General features: G+C 42.5%; 2 protein-coding genes across 4 annotated transcripts; one reads left to right on the top strand and one right to left on the bottom strand.

Moving 5' to 3' along the window:
• Window positions 1-2,325: 2,325 nt before the first annotated feature.
• thtpa (thiamine triphosphatase) lies at window positions 2,326-5,697 on the bottom strand. Of its 3 annotated transcripts, none has more exons than XM_035142336.2 (4): window positions 5,542-5,697; window positions 3,719-3,788; window positions 3,008-3,490; window positions 2,326-2,916 (listed from the first exon to the last, which is right to left on the bottom strand). In XM_035142336.2, exons 1-4 carry the CDS (start codon window positions 5,605-5,607, stop codon window positions 2,816-2,818), a joined length of 720 nt encoding a protein of 239 aa, XP_034998227.1. In that variant the 5' UTR covers window positions 5,608-5,697; the 3' UTR covers window positions 2,326-2,815. The 3 variants fall into 3 exon arrangements, with proteins under 3 accessions (XP_034998227.1, XP_034998228.1, XP_034998229.1); XM_035142337.2 differs by lacking the exon at window positions 5,542-5,697 and adding an exon at window positions 5,318-5,513; XM_035142338.2 differs by lacking the exon at window positions 5,542-5,697 and adding an exon at window positions 5,028-5,281.
• Window positions 5,698-6,814: 1,117 nt separating this feature from the next.
• zfhx2 (zinc finger homeobox 2) lies at window positions 6,815-17,939 on the top strand. The gene is made up of 5 exons (XM_035142329.2): window positions 6,815-6,946; window positions 8,048-8,206; window positions 9,498-9,558; window positions 9,856-14,015; window positions 14,844-17,939. Exons 4-5 carry the CDS (start codon window positions 9,957-9,959, stop codon window positions 15,279-15,281), a joined length of 4,497 nt encoding a protein of 1,498 aa, XP_034998220.2. The 5' UTR covers window positions 6,815-6,946; window positions 8,048-8,206; window positions 9,498-9,558; window positions 9,856-9,956; the 3' UTR covers window positions 15,282-17,939.
• The last annotated feature ends 1,629 nt before the right edge of the window (window positions 17,940-19,568 follow it).

The following is a 19,568-nucleotide window of genomic DNA, read 5'->3' as shown; positions in this document are numbered from 1 at the left end:
TTTTCTTTTTTTATATTTGTTATATATTTGTTATATTTACACTTTGCACAAATACACCACAGCCAATTCTTTGTATGTGTAAACCTGCTTGGCAATAAAACCAGTTTCTGATTCAGATTCTGTTTACACTAGAAATACAGGGAAATAGCATAAACAAAGGCACAGAGATTAAAATGTGCAACTTACTGAAATATAGTTAACTTATCAGATGAATGTGTACAAAGATGAGGGAAAGTGTTTTACGACGAACAGCATCTCTCCTGCTCATCCACACACAGTGACGACCATGGTGCTGAGTTTATTTACCCGACAACGTGGACGATTCACAAAGCATCTGTGAAACACATCTTCACTCTGAAGAGGCCCACCCTGCCAGGCTCTGCTGAGAAATGTTATTGATAATTTTATGTTTCAATTAACTGACTCAGAAAATGGGATCGTAAGAGCTAAAGGCAAAAAGCTATTGTTTTGGGGAACACTGGAACAAAAGTCTGTATGTGTTTAATGATTGTATTTTATTGCATTGCATCCTTTTGTGCTGTATTTTGTATTTAGCTCCTTTTTATTTTATTTGTATACTGTTATGGACCTAAGAGTATGTGTATGTAAATCAAACATAATGTTATTTTAACATGAGTTTGGTGTTAACAAAGTGGACGCTTTACCTCTCTCCTTATCTCTGAGGTTGCCCATTTGTGATCATGTTGTTTTGTGGCTCACTTGTGGTGACATGAGGCTGTTGTGTTTAGAAGCTGGTTTGACTACCAGTTGATGCCACTTGTCATTTCTGTCATTTTCCTGGGTGTGTCCTCAGACAAAGTCAGGGTTAGTCGAGGTGAATGGGGAGCAGCATTTTCATGCATGCATATTGACAATCGAACCTGGCTTTGGGTTAGACATGTGTAAACATTAGGGCATGCCACTGTATTATACATATCTGTTTTACTCATGATTGTGCTGTGTCTGTGCAAAGTGACACATAATCATACCATGTTTGTTCTGCAAGATGCACTGCGTTCTGTTGCGTTTATCTTCATTACAGTTTAATTTGTTCCTTCTAATGTGGCTGATGCAGTAGTTTCTGCGTACAAAGAGATATTTCTCTTTGATAGAAAACAACCATCTACAGCTAAAACTACAAATTCTACCTAACAGTGCATTATATGTTTATTACAACTGAAACTATTGAGCAGTGATGATTGACAACTGCAGCTCTACACATCTTCTAAAAGCCTCTGCACTTAAACGCGTCCCTCCTCTGGATGTCTGACTCTATGTTTATAGCATTCATGTATTAATAAGCCTACATGATTGCTGATGGGATGAATCAGGTTTCTCTCTTTATAAACCTTTTCAGATTTGCTTTCCGTATGACATAAAGTCACAGTTCAATATGCAAACATGTTTTTGCATATGAACTGTGGCATGGTGATGCAGTGGTTAGCACCGTCTGGGTTCAAATCTGAGAGGCAAAGTCAATCCAAAGTAATGCATCTATCTGTACGTCAGCTGTGATTGGCTCCAGCTCCCCCTTTTTACTTACAATAGAAAAGTAATTTAATTCATGTTCAAACCAAAAACATATTGATTCAGCATAAACATGCCAGAGGAATTCTTTGGTAAACTGGATGTATCTAGACAGAATATTATTTTATCTTCAGGAGAGATTATAAAAACTGAACCACAAATGCATTAGGCCCTGATGGGTGTCCAGTAGTATGCTTTAAAAAAAAAGAAAAAGATCCCAAATTACTCCAAACTTGCTGAAAGGTTTGTGAAGAGATCCTGGACAAAAAGGCTTATTAAACAGGCCTCCTCTTATTTTTTACCTAAAAGAATAAAGTTATGTCGCTGTGTGTGTTATTACCCGATTTATCTTAAAGTCATGTAACCACCACAAAGGGCTGCCAGAGGGGCCTGTCCCATCTTAACCTTGAACGTCTTAAATACACAGCCCATAGCTCCACCCAGAACTATAATAAGATCTGGCAAAGGTTTCCGTCTTATTTTGAGACCGAGGTCCCTTTCATGAATACAATGCCCCCCTCCCTCCCCGACCCCTTACCCTTTTTATTCCTACCTGTCTTTTTATTCTGTTTTATTTCATATCTTCATTTTGTGTCAATTGTAAAGTGGTATTTCATAATGTTGTTTTAAGGCGGTATTCCCTAGGAAATTGGTGAAAATGTCAAAAAAACGCCCTCATCTGGCAACGTTAAAGAAAGTGAAAAAGAACAGGAATAAAGTTTAACGAGTTCTTTCTCGGCCCATGTCCCATCCCAACGTACAGGGGCAAAGCCCCAGTTAATTATTGAGGCATAAACATGGATGTAAAGATTTTTAATTGTGAAAACTTGACGTGAGTTTGAACTGTTGTTAAAAGACAAGAGGAATGTTGCAGCTGTTGATTCCAGCACACGAAGCAGTAACTTCTGACAGAAGAAAAAGTCTGAGACCATCAGATTGTGGTTTGAGAATAAACATAGTCACCAGCTCTTTATCTGGTGCTGTCTGTCTAATCATAACATCGCAGTACAAAACAATCATCATTGATGGTAAATGGAGAGTATGTCACCCTGTTTATTTTCAGTATTTACAGTTACTCTCACACAACTGTTGTTTTACAATATATTGGCCAATAAAGTTCAGGTTGAGAGGAAAGGTCTGTTGCTTTACCCAACTTGAATGTACAGGAAATGTCTTAGAGATACACGTCAACTTTGAGCATCCCTAAAGTTACTGGCACATTTTAGATAATGTTTTTCTAATAAATAATATCTCACTTTACACACATGTTAAAACCATCAGTGGTCTCTCACAAAATGTGCGCACTTAGCAATTTCGCGTAGTGCTCTGGGTGATATCTTTTGAGGAAAATCGTCATTTTTCCCTCAACTCGCTGATCTCCGGTCAGACCTGTAAAGGATAAGAAATGGCAATTTAATATCATGATACATGGTGCTGTATGGTTTTAAATGGCTGAGCAGGATGACAGCTTTGAGCTCACCCAGCTTTTGAGCTGTTCTTTCAATCTTCTCCAGAGCGGCCTGCACATCTCCTCCCTCAGGTACGACCACCTCTAGCTCCCCCACATGGTAGCCAAAGTCCGCCTGGTCCAGATCTATCTGCACGCCCCCCTCCTCTAAATTGAACGACTGCCTCACTGTCGTAAACTCTGCAAAGCATGCCAGATTCCTTCTGCTCAGCCAAGACTCGTCCTGGTGTGAGGAGGCCGTCTCTGCGTCTCTGTCCTCACAAACGTCTGGGATGACTTCTGCCACTCTCAGCTGAATTTCATGCAGGGTGATTATCTCCTTGTAGCGAGTGCACAGTGCTGCCGCTCTACTTTGCTCCCCACTCGTCTCCTCTGCTGGACACTTGAGCTCCCAGCATCCTTTACGTTTACGCAGCCACATGTCTCTCAATGTCAAATCAAACTGGGGGTTGTCAAAATACTGGTCTAGAAACTGTTGCTGACCAACACAGACGGCTGAGGAAAGAAAAGAGGGGGAAGAGAGATGGTTAAATAAATACACAGATGGCCATGAAGTGTTTCTGCAGTTAAACATCAACCAACCACAGAGACGAGCACTGTTAGAGGTTGGAAAATAATTTCTGTGAACATTTGTAAGCTGACAGGGATCACTGCATCGGATAAATAACTGGACTCTAAAATTACCCATCTGTTAAATGTGTGGTAGACAAATTTAACACGTACCCCCGAGCTCCTCCAGAGTCTTCAGAGTGTCAGCGTCGCATATAAACTTTCTCTCCACTTCCAGGCTCATCTGAAATGGACACAGTGTCATCAACACCGACGGTACTGTAGGATCTTGAGTCCGGCTAAATTACCTCTAACCTGCTTCAAGCCTTAACAGTCAGTAACCTAACAGGCAGGTGTAAAGATATGTTTTTTTTCTCTACTGAAAAGGTATTCATTTTTAACATTTTATCATAATAATAACAATAGAACAATACAAATAAGAATGCACTGTAATATATGCTGTCTTATAGTTTTTGCCATGTTTTTTAGGAAATAATCTACCTATCCATCAACATTTACCCCGACACTAACTTGAATGTATTAAACAGTAACCAGCGGAGGAAATTAACAATGCATAGTACAGAAAGTACAGTTTTGTGGAACCTGAACCTAACACATTCTATTTTCTTTACACTGTATATACCGATTTAATCACATTTTATATTTTTTCTATATATTGTTGTATATTTCTATTTCTTTATATTCCTTCACACATGTACTGCATGCTACTTATGTGATGTCTTCTGCTGCTGTAACATTGCAAATTTCCCCATTGCGGGACTAATAAAGGACTTCTTATCTTATCTTAACTCTAGTGCATTTGTTAGTTTTAAACAACTAAGTTGTTTCACACAGATATAGTGTACTTTATTACCCCTTACAGCTTCAGTTAGCAGTTACTACCAAAAGAATACTCAAAGACAGTTATGCACCAGCAACATAATCCTATATAACCAGGTTATGTTTTTTTATTCTCCTGCTGAAAGTGTATCGCTTTTTTTATGTTTTAATGATAATAATAATGATATTAACAATAATAGCATTAACAACAATAACATTTGCAATAGACTCTACATTTACCACAATACTAACTTGAATGCATTATACATAAACCAGAGAAAATAAACTATGCATATTTATTAAGTACTATACAGTAAGTACAGTTTTAATGAACCTGGAATTTACTTGAGAATACCTTTCTTTAGTTTTGAGGAACTAAGTATTTTCAGAAAGAGACATTGTACTTTATTACCCTGCAACAGCAACAGCTACTGTGCAGAGTAATTTATTACTAATGTAAAAAAAAATTATGATATAAAGCACTATTGTGGATACAACTACCAACATTATAAAACATTTAAACAATAACTGAACTATGCAATAATAATAATAACAATAATAAACCCTCTGTTTCTTCCTCTTTTCTGTGACCCTTACTTGTAATGGCAAAGATTTACATTACTACTGTTACTTATAGCCTTACCTTGGTATTTAACCTAGATTTCCCCAACGTGCATTCAGTTATTCTGTTAGCTATTAATTCTTATTTCCGAACCCTTTACTACTATAACCTGTTCGTCACTGCTTTGTAAATATTAAGTGCTCAGTTGCACGTTTGTGTAAAGTGATATTTCTTTCTAATCAGGCTTGATTTATTCAGCCCACGCAGCTAATGCAGGGTCATGGCACGAACTCCGAGTCATAAATCCACAAACTCAACCGCGGGGCGTTTAAAAAAGCCCGTGAAACCGCGCGTACTGCCCCCTCACGCACCTTCGCAGGTCAGGTTCTGAGATCCGTGTCATTCGGCGTCAAAAACGGAGCGATAGACCAAATCGGGCAGCTGCAACACGTCAGCGAAAATTTAATTCTGCACAGGCGCAGTGGCGGACAGCTAAGGGGAGTGTTGAGGAGCATCACCTCTGCTGCCCCAGTAACGCAGGCAGCGGGGGCAGAAATGGAGCCGTTTTAATCCGCCCTGCTCCGTCAATATTTACCCCGCTAAGACCCTCCTTCACACGGGACGGTGTGGCGAGGAAAACACGAGAGGCCTGGCCCTCCATCCAGCTGTCATAAGGGTCGCCACCGCGCCACGGTGCAGGCGGGCGGGCGGGACGGGGGACTTCACTCCTGTTCACCTTTAACGTGAGAATGAGGAAGGTTTAATATTAAAAGGGAGGGGCGGAGATAGGAGGGTGGGATCAGCGTAATCTGCGGACTCTAATGGATCCAGGCACTGATCTGGGATCGATGATCGGCGATCAGCGCTGATATAATACCGAAATAAGAGTGATATGCGGGTTATATAAGGCTTTATCTCCGTGTCCCCTCTCTGAATGTCAGCAGCGAGCCTCGGGGGGAGCTGTGGTCTGTTTACTACAGGGGAGAGGGAGGGGGGAGCGCCGGAGAGGAGAGGAGGGAGGAGGAGGAGGAGGAGGAGAGGGGAGGGCAGGAAAGAAAACTTTTCACTTCTGAGGAGCCACGGAGGAAGCGTGTGCGTGTGTGCGTGCTGGAGCGGAGACCATGCAGGTAAAACGCATTAGCTAATTGCTCTCAACTTAATTAAACGCGCTCCCCCGATCGATTGATCGCGGTGCTTCGTGCGGGAGAGTGGCCTGCGACCGCCGGGGCACCGAGGGGCGACGGTGGCGAGCCTGCCGCTGACCCGATCCCCCGCACGAATCCAACGTTAAACCCAAACTTTTTTTTTTTTCCTCCTCCGTCTCCTTCGCCCTGCTCCCTCCCGACACCACCCCCACCGTCGGGGCCCGTGCCTCCGCTTTCGGAGCTGGTGTGTGTGCGCTTCTTCTTCGGAGCCAGTTACGGGTGAAATCATAGTTTACATGGACATGTGTTGCACCGAAGTGTTTTTAAGGTGTGGATTCCAGCGCTAGGACGCGGCTAAAGGGGGTCTGCTGGGCGGGGGGTATGTGTGAGAGGGACGGGGGGAGGCAGTGTTTTCTAACACATCTGTGAGCGGAGCCACGTTCGTTAATTAAACGGCTGTGTAGGCCTCGGTCTGCGCTCGGCGGCGGCGGCGGAACGGCGCTACACGTCCTCAGCCAGCGGGGCACGGAGCTAACTCGAGGCCGAGGTTTGTGACCCGAAGTCGGTGTGTGTTTGTGCTTTTTTTCCTCCTCTATCCCGCTGAACCAGTCGGTTGTTGCTGGAGCTGCAGTTCCCACCTGGACCGGGCAGAGTTTTTCCGGAGGGAGGGGGGTGCAGTTAATTATCTGTCTGCTAACAGGCTAGCTAGCAAAGTCACACGACTGTTCCCGAGCTCCTGGTTCATTTCGGGCTTACGAGTTTTTCAACGGAGAGGAACGGCAGCCAGCCCGATCCGACGCCTGTCACGCAGAAGTGAGCGGCTCTCACTGCGGTGATTATTACCTCTCAACTACGGTACCAGCTCGCACAGAAACACCGCTGTAATGCGACGTTTCAGCCGCCGATCAAGCCTAGCTGCTAGCTAATTGATTCATCTCCGCTCGGCATAGCTAATTAGACTTCTCGTTAATTAGCCAACTACGCTCGAAGAGGCGTCAGTCCAGCTCTGTCCCGGCTTTTAATTATGAGATGGTGATTAAGGGTGGGTTATAAAGATGGTATAGTGTGCAGATGCAGCCTCGTCGGGACATTATGTGGTCGTATTACCCCTCGCTAGCCTGCTAATTGGCATGAGGAGGAAGTGAGGACTGTAGCTGTGGTGGCGTTCAACTGCTGTCCGGCTGCATCTCGGATTATGGATGTTTGCAGCAGGGTGAAAAAAAAAAAACCCACCAGAGCTGCGAGGTCTGCTCTCGACTTCACTGCTCCGAGCTGGAGCCAAGTATGATCTGGGATCCCAGTTAACATGTTGGCCACATGCTCCGTGTATCGGTCAAACTGAGTGGGAGGGGGCACTGAAGTGATTGTAAATTGTCAAGCAGCACATGTTATCATTTGCTGCTTCTCCTCCAGTCTGTTCTGCATTTATTACATTTATGTGCTCACGTGATATTGGATCAGTGTGCGCAGTGAGATTGAATGCAAAGGAGTCTGACACAATGGTATTTGTTAAATCTGGAGCCCAGTTTATTATGGTGCATTGTAAAAACCCACTGCAATCATTAGATGGATCCTCCACTACTTTTCAAAGACAATTGCTTTATTGTGTGATTTGAGACACTCATTCCAGACAGAATGTTGGGAACCTCCCTACAAACCGTAGTTAATGTTTGAAGAAACCACAAATGAAACTTTAAAAGCCTGCAGGATTGAGATACTGAGCTAGGGTTAGTTTTACTGTTGCATGCTAATTGAAGAGGGGACTTGCAGATCAGGGCTGTGCATGATAAAGGCTGGTCACAAATATGCTTTTATCTTAAAATTGGTCACATGAAATTACTTTCTTGCATCCCATTTTGCCGCCTTGTGAACTCCTTTTTATATAGTCTTTTTGTGATCAACATTTGCTGCTCCAGAATTGAGAAGGATTCTCTAACATGCTCTTGTAATTGTCAGGAGGAGTCTGGAGAGACACTGAGCAGTGAAAGCAATGGGGTGGCAGAGTGGCTGTGCCCCCTCTGCCAAAAAGGCCAAACAGACAGATCCTTCCTGTCTCTGCATCTAACCGAGCAACACAGTGTACTTCCATCTTGTGTCAACAGACTGCTGGACATTGTAAGTATGGCTGGGTGATATGGCCAATGTATATTCCCTACACATAGTATACACCCTGAAGGGTGAGACATGGTTACTCTGGGTCATACATAACTTTTGTACATATTGTTTAATGAGCCCCCTTGTTGCTGGTTGATGAACAGGAGTGGTACAAACACATTATAATTTGTAGCTCTGTGGTTAAAATTAAGTTCTCCTTTTTGTGAGAGTCTGAGAGGTTGATTTCAGCTTTTGAGGCAGTTGATGTAAATGAAGCTTTAAAATAGATACCTCAACTTTGGGGCATCAGAAACAAACAATACAAAAACAAAGTGTTTTGTGGAGAGTTGTATAGAATGATCAAAAATCTCGTTGACAAAATTGAAACAATTGTCATAAATAGACTCTCACAAAGTTTTGAATTAACTTTTAACACACATTAGCCTCGCCAAAGAGAAGTGACTGTTGTCTAACTGTTCTTTTACTGTTATTTTGTCTAAAATCTGCCGTATTTATGAGAAAGGATCCCATAGCTTTATTAATCCCTTTCTGTGGTCACACATACACTATATTAAACAGGTTACAAAGAATAGATGCACTGGAAAGTTTCTTTGTCTAGTACTTGTTTATAATATATTATCAGTGCAATAACATAGGTAAGAGCTCATCAACAAATCTTTTATTCAGTTTATATTTTATCAAAATACAAGGATTTCTATCCAACCTAATGACTATACAGATTTTACTAAAATTATCCAAACAACCTCAGCGTTGCGTCATTATTTGATGGATGAGTGTTGACATTGTGATGTGAACATAATGAAATCTAAATAAAATTAAAACATAAATTTACACTTATTCTTGCATAATCTCTTGATACATTAGAAATGAGAAGTTTGAGTTGTGACTGAGGGAGATGACTTCTTTGTGCAGATTAATTTAAGGCAGTCAACACGTGTTTATTATTGTAATGTTTGGATTAGTGCTTAAAGGGTTGAGTAAATATCACAAAAATAAACATGTCGGTGAACTCATGATTTGTGTTGGCTCCATGACAGTTTAGTATGTGCGTAAGTGTTTAATAGGGAACTAATGCGGTGAATGAATTGATCAGACAGTTTATGACACACCTTTTAGGATAATTTGAAAATCATAGGCTAGCCAAGCAAGCTGTGTATAACATCAGTGAGTCACGCCCAAATTTCGGGCTGCTCAAAGAGTTGGTAGATTTAAACTCATCTGAAAGGAACCGGTTGAGAGCAAAGTTTTCTGTGGTGATTTTGCTGACTGTCTCCTTTTATTGTTTTTACAGGCTGTTCTGAAACACAGTGCCAGTGGAAGAGCGGAGCACAAAGGGGCTCAGAAGTCTTCAGGTAAGCTAAAAAAAAACTTAAATGAAGAAAATCACGACATTGACCACTATTAACACATTCTGATTATTGGATGGGTTTGTAGAATGTGGACCTTTTCAAAAATTCTGTTGGTTGTATTTTAGAAATTCTGCAAAGACTGGAAAAGTTCTGAGGAATTTAAGCCATTTATTTACAGTGGAAATGTTTCACCGATGTGGGTTGATATAAGGATTAATTATGTAAATTTTTACCTCTGATTTTAGTTAGTGCCCCATTTACTATAACATAAAAATTAAACCTTTTATTTTCCTTTATCAGATTCTGAAGCCTCACAATCAAAGCCTGCTGTAGACGGCGGTTCAGAGCCCTGCCAATCAAGCGAGAATTCAGACGCTACCCCGACAGTTGGAGACGAAGAGATGGAGGAAGAGAAAATAATGGAGAAGGAGGGATGTGAAGCTGAGCCTGAGCCAGAAGAGGAGGGAAATCAATTGACAGGAGCCAAACAGCAAAATGCAACTGAAAACACAGAAATCCCAGACGCCAGCGAAAAGTCAGTTGGTAAAAATGGTGTGCCAGCTGAAAATAACACTCGGTCATTCAAATGCAATGCCTGTCTGGAAAGTTTTCCTAGCAAAACTGCCTTGAGCGTTCATTACAACTCTACATCCCACATTCAGAGGATGACGACAGGCCCTGCAAAACAAAGTGGGGAAAGCGATCCCCAACCTCCCGCAGTTCCTGTTCTGTCTCGGCCATTTATATCAAACAAACCCTACCAGTGTGCTGTATGTAGAGTCTCTTACAATCATGCCATCACCCTTGAGAGCCATATGAAATCTGTCTTGCACCAGACTCGCAGCAGGAATGCTGGAATTGTTGCACAAGCTGCAAACAGTGCAGTGGCCACTGCTGGTTTAGGAGGCAGCACCTCAGCTGCTCCAAATGCTGGAGTGAGCACATCTGGAAGTGCATCCACTCAGTTAGTGACCACCACAAACTGTACGGCTCCTGGAACCGTGATGGTGACTACTACAAAAGACGGAGAGCAAATTCAGACTGCACAAGTGGCTCCCTCCCTCCTCACCTCCCCCGTGGCCTCAGCTCAGGCAGTCTCAGCCTTCCTCACCCTCTCTCACTCCCTCCTCCCCTCCCTGTTTGCTGCCGGTGCTGCTCCTGGTGCAGCCGCACATCAGCTCGTGCCTCAGCCTCAAATGGTCATGCCCTTGATCTTGAACGGGCTGCAAGCCCAAACTCAGCAGCACCAAGAGAACCAGCAAGGCCAGCTCTTAACCCAGTGTGTGCCATTTGTAGGTCTCAGCACAGCCCAGCAAGCCCTCCTAACCCAAAGACTTAACAGCTTACAGAGCCAATGGCCCTCTGCAGGACTTCCAACAAACATACAGCTCTGCCCAGAAGAGCAAAAACAGACTATAAAGTGTGAGAGAGAACAAGAGAGTGAGGAGACAGTTGAGGAGAAGGTCTCAGCTCAGATTAAGGACAGGGATAGCAGGATGACAGATGACTTGGAAACAGAGAAAGTTAAGGAAAAGGACACCAAAGAAGTACAGTGTCCTGATATAGAAAGAAAAGTGACAGCTGAGAATAGTGAAGACAGTGGGAAGGCACATAGAGATAGCACAACAGATGGAGACCGCTCGACTAATCAGTTGGACCTGGAAGGTGATAAAGCAGCTAGCCTGAATCTCTCCCCAGCGGGCACAGAGAAAAGCCTCCGCAATAACAGCCTCTCGCCTTCTGCATCTGTGCCCAGCAACGCAACCCTCAGTCCTGTTAATTTAAACCTTACACTTAGTCCTGATTCTACCCCTCAAAAATCACAATCTGGGACTAGCCCTTGTGGTTCCCTTGGCACCCCAAAATCCAGTCCAAGTACAAATGCCTTAACTAACAACCAAATTCGATCCCATTGTAATATAATAGGATCAATTTATAAAGACCTTCCAGTGCTGTCAGAGTTCCAGTCTGAGGTTCTCTGGGCGTTCTTTGAGTCACGTAGCGAGGCTGATGCTGCAAGTCCTCCCCATGAAGACTGTGAGGCGCTGGGCAGAGAGGTTGGGCTCTCCGAGGATGAAGTACGTAGGTGGATGAGACAAGCGCGACATGCCAGACAGAGGCAAAGGGCAACCGAGGCAGACCACCTGCAAGGTTTGGCAGGATTTACAAGGCACTCCCAGAGTTCTGACAATGATTATGATGACGAGGAAAACTCACTGATTATAGCAGAAGGCGAGGATGCTGAAGCTTCAGGGAGTCAGGCAATAGATTTGTCTCGTACAAGAGGGAAACGCAGACAGAGGGATATGAGAATGGCGGGTCGGAGAGATTCCTGTCTCACTTCTGATTCGGAAAATGAGGTCTACACCTCTGTCATTGTGTCTGATGAGGAAAGTCAAAGTGGGTCTGTGAGGGAGGATACTGAGAGCCCTGCTAAAGGTGAAGCACAGCGGGAGGTCCATGGTGATAAAGGATCAGTTGGAGGAAAGGTGTTGCGCTCCACAACTGTGTTTCTCTCTGATGCTGAGGAGGAGTATGAAGATGAGGAGGGTGGAGGAGGTCAGAGGGCCCGAAGGAAAAAACGAAAGGGGGAGTTTGAGCGCGATGAGGTAAAGGTCAAGAAGGAGAGACTGGACTCAGATGTGGATCTAGAGTTGGAGGCCCAAGGGGATCCTCCAAGTTCACACTCCCACTCAGTGAATCATCCTGGGATTCCCACCAGTGCTCTGCATTCACTTCCCTTGTCCCTCGCTCACTTTTCTACTCAGTTCCTCAGCCCATATGTCCTCTCTCTTGCTCCCTCAATGATTGGAGATGGGAACAAAGTACCAGTCTTTACTAATCCACCAACCATCACACGCTTCTCAAGCTCCCTTCTCTCGCAGTCCCTCTCCCACAACCAAAATTCTCATTATCTGTCAAACGGCGGGGACTGTGAGTCTGCCCTGGACCTCAGCATGGGGAAAAACAGTTCAAAATCGGCTTCTTCCTCCCTGGCTGATAAAATTGCAGCACAGAAGGGGCAGCTGCTGGATGGGCTTGGCCTGAGGCCCACATCCAAAGGTCTGGTAGTCGTCCAAGTTAAGCCTGAATCTGTTAGTGCCATGCCCTCCTCCAACAGCAGCATGAGTCTGGTCAACTGCAATAACATGACAAAGTCTAGTATTTACATGAGGGCGACAGAGAAAATGAATGCAACATTATTGGAAAGGGAACACGAGAAGGAAAAGGAGAGAGACCAAGACCAGCAGCAAAGAAAGGCTAAAGGAAAAAGGTATCGGGACATGCGTCGTTCAAGAACCATCATTCAAGCTGAACAACTTGACATTCTGTATGGCTGCTATTTCAAAGACCCAAATCCTGGGAAGCATGAGTTTGAACAGATTTCAGAGTGGGTCCACCTTCCAAAGAAGGTTGTTCAGATTTGGTTCCAGAACATGAGGGCAAGGGAACGAAAGGGTGAGGTCAGGTTTATCAGTGATGGCACTCTGGCTGCAGTTGGCAAGCCTCTCATCAAGTTTACCTGGCCTCTCTCCAAACCCATATTCTCCAACAAGCCTGCTTCAAACAATACTGGGTCCATTACAACTTCTCCAATTGTGCGCACGCTTATCAAGACTGAGCGGGACCCTGTAAAAGAGCTGGGCAAACCAACTATGGTAAAAAAATTCATCCCAGTTCCCATAAAGCCTAAAGAGGTTGTTTCTTCTACTGTGGTCTCTCCTTTGAGCAGCAGCAGCATCTCTGCAGTGCCAAAGACCAAGCTTGAAACCACCAGCAATGTTACTATGGTCAAAGTTGCACCCAAAGTCAACACTCCTGGCCTTTTAGCCCCACCCAAGGATCCAATCCCCATTGCCCCACGACCAGCCCAGAAACGAAAACTAGAGGAGAGTGACGAGGAAAAGACTGATGAAGATAGAGACAATGAGGATGAGATTGGTCCTGGGCCAGGGAGCACTAACCGCATGGTGCCCAAGTTGACTCCCATCAACAACAGGCCTCCTTCCACGACGGTGGTGCCACAAAAACAGAATGGGCTGAACTACTGGACCCCCAAGGTCCCCATAAAGATCAACACTCTATCAAGAGAACAGCTGGCTCTTCCCACACATACGCCTCCTCGCACCATCCCCGCCCCCCACCCCAGCATTGCACCAGTTAGCCCGAACACCCCCAGCTCTGCCAAAGTAGCCAGCCCCTCCACCCCAGTCGTGGCTAAATCGAGTCCAACAGAAAGCGGCTTTCTGTCCCACTCATCCAGCCGTAGGCCACGCACACACTTGTCCTGCCTACAGCTGTCCATCCTGCAGTCCTGTTACGAGACCTGTGCTCATCCTAATGCCATGGAGTGTGAGGCGATTGGCACTGAGCTCAGTCTGCCGCTCAAAGTGGTGCAGATCTGGTTCCAAAACACAAGAGCCAAGGAGAAGCGATGGAGGTTGCAGCAAGAAAAATTGGTAAGTGGAATTGAAGCTTAATTAACTTTAGTACACACACACAAACTACAGGCCTTTATGACCATTACTGTGCAATAATTTCACATTGGATATTGATTTTATTTTAATTTGCTATATTTTCCACATACTTTCATATAAACAAACCATTTATCATATAATAGAGTTCAACCTAATTGCACAGCCCTAATTTATTCAAGTTTAATTTTCTCTGACAGAAAAATGTTTGACTTCTGAAAATACTGTCCAGCATTATTTTAATCATAATATTTGGTATTAATGTAACTTTGTTGTCATATAATTATACAGAGACCTAATTTTCACCAATTTTCAAGTAGTCACACTTTGCTATCCATAAAGACAAACAATATATTAAACTGTAAAAGCACTTAAATGCATACCTCTGCCAAGGCTATACAATCCTACGTGTCTGTCTCACTCTTATCGTACAAAAACAAAACTCCTAAAACAACACCCCATGTCAAATTTTTATGTCAAGACACAAATATATATTTTTTAATGAAAATTAAGAAAAAAGCCATTATAAATTTTGTATCTACCCCTCTTAACTGATTCAGTTTTGACGAGTTCGTCCACCATGTTCGGTGCCACTCGGTTCAGTATTGCAGATTACACTGCTGGCAAATAAACAAAGACATGGGTGAAATACAAACTTCTTGGTGGAGGTAATCAAATTTTAATGCATGAACATTATGATACTGTCGACAATGGAGAATATTTTCTTTCAATCAAAACTGCAACAAATTTGGCTTTAAACAGTCATGGCTTTAAACTTGTTCCCGTCTTTCCACCCCACCCTCCAATTCCCAGTCTCCTCTGTCAGGTGGAAAGGTGGACATGAGCTCAGGAACCTACTTGCAGTACAACGCTCTCAAAGCTAATCGTCCCATCCTTCCCAAACCCGTTCATCTCACAATAACTGAACCTGCAGCTTCCCCAGTGGCCGGCCAGCCGGTGCCAAAGGAAACCCTGACAGGCCGCTGCGATGCCTGCAACGTCTGCTTCGAATCCCGAGCTGCAGCAAGGGCCCACGTCTTCTCCCCACGGCATCTGGCAACCCTGAGAACCACTAACTTTGGCCAACCAGCGACAACCGTCAACAAGAACGGCACCGGTAATGGCGGACCCGGAAGTGCTGCGCCGGGCTCGCAGGTCTCTCATTCCACTCCGGTTACCAGTTCGGGCACTGGTTCTGGAGGGGAGATGGTTATTGAGTCGCCTCCACCAACGGCCACCAGCAACAGTTAAAAGACTCAGATCACGATTGGTCTGCACACTGACTTTTCTCGGACCCATTTGGGCTCCTCAGATTTTAATAAACAAAATTGAGCACTAATCAAAAGCTAATATTGTTTAGTTTTTGAAGTTGGCTCCGCTGCACCCGTTATCATTTGCTCAACCTTCACTGTCTCTACATAATCTACACCTGGAAATTCAACACAACAGCAGACTATTTCCATGCTGCTTCCCACCTAATCAGCTACTGTCTGATTAGTGATGAACGCGTCTCAAGTTCCCCCCCGATCCTAACACACACTTTATCCAAACTTTTTTGGTCCTAACCCTGTGGTTATAAAAAACCTTCCTTCTGTGACCTTCCCATAATTTGTAAAGGCACTCAACTTGCCATGCTTGAACTGTCCTACTCTAAAGACTGATGCAAAAGTATTTCCTCTTTGGAAGTGGCCATTTGATGGTCGGCCCAGAAACACTTTTTGGGATAATAACACGAGATATTCACATTAGTAACTCCCAGTTTGCTCCTGTGGAATTGCTTTTCTTACACCTCCTTTCACCTCTAGAGCAAAGATTGCTTGGAGAAACCAGGACTGGACTGAACCATTGAAAGAGGATTAACTGGTATTGACTGTCACCTTTTAATTTGCTATGGCAGTGTGATCAGACAAGTGTTGTGTCTACTGACTTGGGATATATAAAAAAAGAGGTACTTAAGAGAGAATAGGGCTGTTTAATTGTCCCCTTTTACCTGTTTGCAGTTTTCACGACAATCCAAATAGACAGGGCAAAAAGAGGCTGAGGAACCTAGAATCCTGGCATACGGCACTTTGACACATTTTACATAGTTTGAAATGTTTTTAAGCATTCTAATGCAAGTGTCTTTTTATGGAAAGATACAGTAAAGCATTTTGGATGATTAATATAAATCACGTGAAATAAATTTGTTTTTCTAGTGTAATGAAACATGCTTTAGGTGTGAGAATGATCTGTGGAAGATAAAAAATCCTGGGGAAAAATGGTGAAGAGCTCTGTTCCAAAATGTCTTCAAATGCATGTCTGGGGGGAAAGTCTCTGAATGTCGTATTCTTTATCTGGGACATAAGGAATCCTGCCTGTAAAGTTCTCATTATCCTCGTGGCCAAGGACTTGAACTACCAACTCTATTGCTTTTACAACAAATTGGTTTGATCCTGTGGATTTTAAACTTTTCACCCAAATGTTTAGATGTCATGTTGGAATACAGCTCTTCAAACCTGTTGGAAGATGATGTCTGCACCTAGTGTGGGTGTAGAAATATGACGGCCTTATGAGGAAACACCACCAGGTACATCAGCTTAAGCCCAGGTGATCATTGTGTAATGTTGGTGAATTTCATCCACATCTGGCACGAAGGGTCGGATTGATTCCACAAAGTTTTACAGTTTTGTTTTCCATGAGTTCTGTGCATAAGACAAAGTTATGGTCTCCGTTCTATTCAATTCAGTATTTATACAAATGACAATACAAGCAATTAAAAATCGGTTTAACAGATTTTTTTATTTAGGTCAAACCCAAACCTCTAATGTTAAAAGAATGGGGCTTGAAATGGGCTGTGTCCCACATTTTTTCTGTCCCCGTTTTTCGGACTTTACTAATCCTGGTAAAGCACGTGCTGTGAAGAGACCTGAAACAGTGAGTGACGCGGTAGAAAGTTGGGTTTTTACCAGTATCCTTAAGGGACTAATGGATACTTCAGTCTTGGAAGCGAATTGGGAAAAATTAAATGTGTTGACTGAGAGCTAATAAGATGGTGCTGTGTTGAAGGACACATAACATACTAGAGATGTTTTCCTTCGATTTAAGTTGTATATTAATGTTACTATTGATAGTTTTAACAAAAAATGCAAAATGAAAACGTGAACTTTTGTAAAGAAATATATTAAAAAAATAACTGATATTCCAAAGTAATCCTCCCCTTTGCTTTTCTGTCATTCAAAAACCAAAAAGCTATCTTGAGGTCGACAGAGAGCGGGAGAGGTGTTCATAAATGCAAACTGTAAAGGACATCCCACGGCTTGACACTTGCACTAGTCCACAATTTTTTTGCACAAGCTACAGACATTTTAAAAAGAACACAGCCATTAACACGACATTTAAGAGTCACTCGGTGTGGTTTTTCGAAATGAGGAGGAGGGTAACAATGCGCTTTCATGAATAATAACCTGTACTCCTGTTGCAAACTGTATCTTGTCTGTAAAGCAAGGACTGCAGTGCTTGGACCTCAAGACTGGGATCTCACACACAAACACACACACTCAAACACACGGTGTTGCACTGTCCAAACTAGATAGGTTTTTATGGAGATCTGCTTTTTATTATCTTATGTTTTGTCACTTTGATTATCACTATTGTTATAACTGTACTACTACTTATACGATTTATCATTACTACTCATCACTGTTTTTTGATTATTATTGATCCATAATGGTTTAAATGCCACCTCTGCTCATCAAGAGTATGGTATTCCTTTGAATATTGAACAATAATAGTGGCAGTGTTGTTATGAATTGTTAGATTTTTGATTAAGCTTATTTTTTCCTCCTCACTTGTACCTGCCTTTTTGTGTTTGGTCTCCATTATGCTTTCTTTGATATACAGAAAAAGAAATAAAATCAGTTGAACAACAAAGTATACCTGTGTAATTGCAGTGCCGCAGGGGAATTTATGATTTGCTCTTGATTTTGGTTTCACCACAGGTTTAAATTCATCATGTAAGTGGTGTGTGATCACATGGTCACATGGTTTCTATGACAACATGAAATAGGGGCTTGATATTTGTGGTTTTGAAAATGAGAACATCAGATCCTTGATTGCAGTCAATAGGAATCACTGATTAAAAATGTAATTTAAATCCTGAATCTTCAAATTCTATAGCCAGGTTTACAGTTCTAAATACATTTTTCAATAGAGCTGTGCTGTAATTGGTCTCCTATCCCCTAACAAAGGCTCTGGAACAGACAGGTCTCAGGAGATCTTTACAAGCATGTCTGGAAAGAAATAAAAAACCACTGTATTGAGTTTTTATGGAAATATTTGAAACCTATATACGTCCACCCACAATGAAAAAAGGGATTACTGTCCCTAAAGCCGGACAAAGAGCCCAGATTAGTAGAAAACAGAAGAGTAATACTCTTAGAAAGTCGGACTACAAACTGCTAACCTACATTTTCACTGCTCGTCTTCAAACAGGGATTTCAAATCTTACTGCACAAAACACAATCCTGTTTCTTAAGGATAAATCCACAATAATGTAAGTCTGGTAATGGACATTGCTGAATACAGAAATGTAATGGTTTTTCTATAAAACCTTTGACTGTGTAGGGCGTCCGCAGGGGTATTTTTGGTAGAACATTCTGAAGTAAAATGTAGGACTCTAGTTCATGGACTATATCAGAATATGAGCAGCTGTGTCACACTGACAAACAGCACTCTCAGCTTTAAGAGGAATGTAGGAATCTCTCAGGGTTTCCCCATTTCACTATATTTTGTATATTAGCACCAGTAATGTGCAGTTTACCTTAATTGTATTGACATGAAAAAAGCATTAAAAAAGGAAATGTGCCAGGTACAGATATTACCATCCACCAATTATTGAAGATAAATTCCCCTATGCTCCACGATTAAAATTACATTTAAAAATGATACATTACACACCACTTAAAGATATTTATAATATCCCTATCGGGTCGGGAATGAAACGCCTGGAAGTTTACCTTACAAAGGACCAAAAACTAAGTCAGCCATTTAATGTACAAAACAAAATGAAAGAACATGAGCAATTAAAAATGAAGAATAAAAGAGCATAAAGCAAAGTTTAATTCATGGCTCCAAAGTCAATTTTCAGTGTATTAAACAAAGAAGGGAGTGTCTATCAATTTGCATGAATCTGACCCACTGTAAAGTAATTCCAAATTAATTTATAAAATCTGTTTACCAAATCTCTGTATATTGTGTTCTGGGAAGTTGTTTTTACTGATTACAATGTTGCTGTTCCATTTTTCTTATACTTTATTCTTTTTTTTTAACTCCCTTATACCTGTAGATCCTTTGAAAACAAAGTTCTTCTGATTAGATTTCCCGGCTTCTTTCTCTCAGAATAAAATTATAAACTCGCTATCGATCTAATCAACAATTGGCTCGACCAATTGATTTACAGCTGTCAGGGTTTGATCGACAGCTATCTAGTCCAATCAAAGCCACGCATGAGACGTTGGGGAACCGGAACGTCCTGCTGGGTTAGCCAATGGGAACGCAGCA

This window comes from Hippoglossus stenolepis, chromosome 19 (assembly GCF_022539355.2).
Source record: "Hippoglossus stenolepis isolate QCI-W04-F060 chromosome 19, HSTE1.2, whole genome shotgun sequence".
Taxonomy (NCBI): domain Eukaryota; kingdom Metazoa; phylum Chordata; class Actinopteri; order Pleuronectiformes; family Pleuronectidae; genus Hippoglossus; species Hippoglossus stenolepis.
The sequence above is the reverse complement of the archived record's forward strand: the minus strand, read 5'-3'. Positions and strand labels throughout refer to the sequence as shown.

Excerpts from the sequence above, each read along its gene's own strand:
- thtpa (XM_035142336.2), bottom strand. The coding sequence starts at position 5,607 with ATGGAGGGCCAGGCCTCTCGTGTTTTCCTCGCCACACCGTCCCGTGTG. Across the intron at positions 3,789-5,541 it reads TGAAGGAGGGTCTTAGCGGG|ATGAGCCTGGAAGTGGAGAG; the intron begins GTAAATATTGAC and ends TGTCCATTTCAG. Across the intron at positions 2,917-3,007 it reads AAGAACAGCTCAAAAGCTGG|GTCTGACCGGAGATCAGCGA; the intron begins GTGAGCTCAAAG and ends TATCCTTTACAG.
- zfhx2 (XM_035142329.2), top strand. The coding sequence starts at position 9,957 with ATGGAGGAAGAGAAAATAATGGAGAAGGAGGGATGTGAAGCTGAGCCT. Across the intron at positions 14,016-14,843 it reads GGTTGCAGCAAGAAAAATTG|TCTCCTCTGTCAGGTGGAAA; the intron begins GTAAGTGGAATT and ends TCCAATTCCCAG.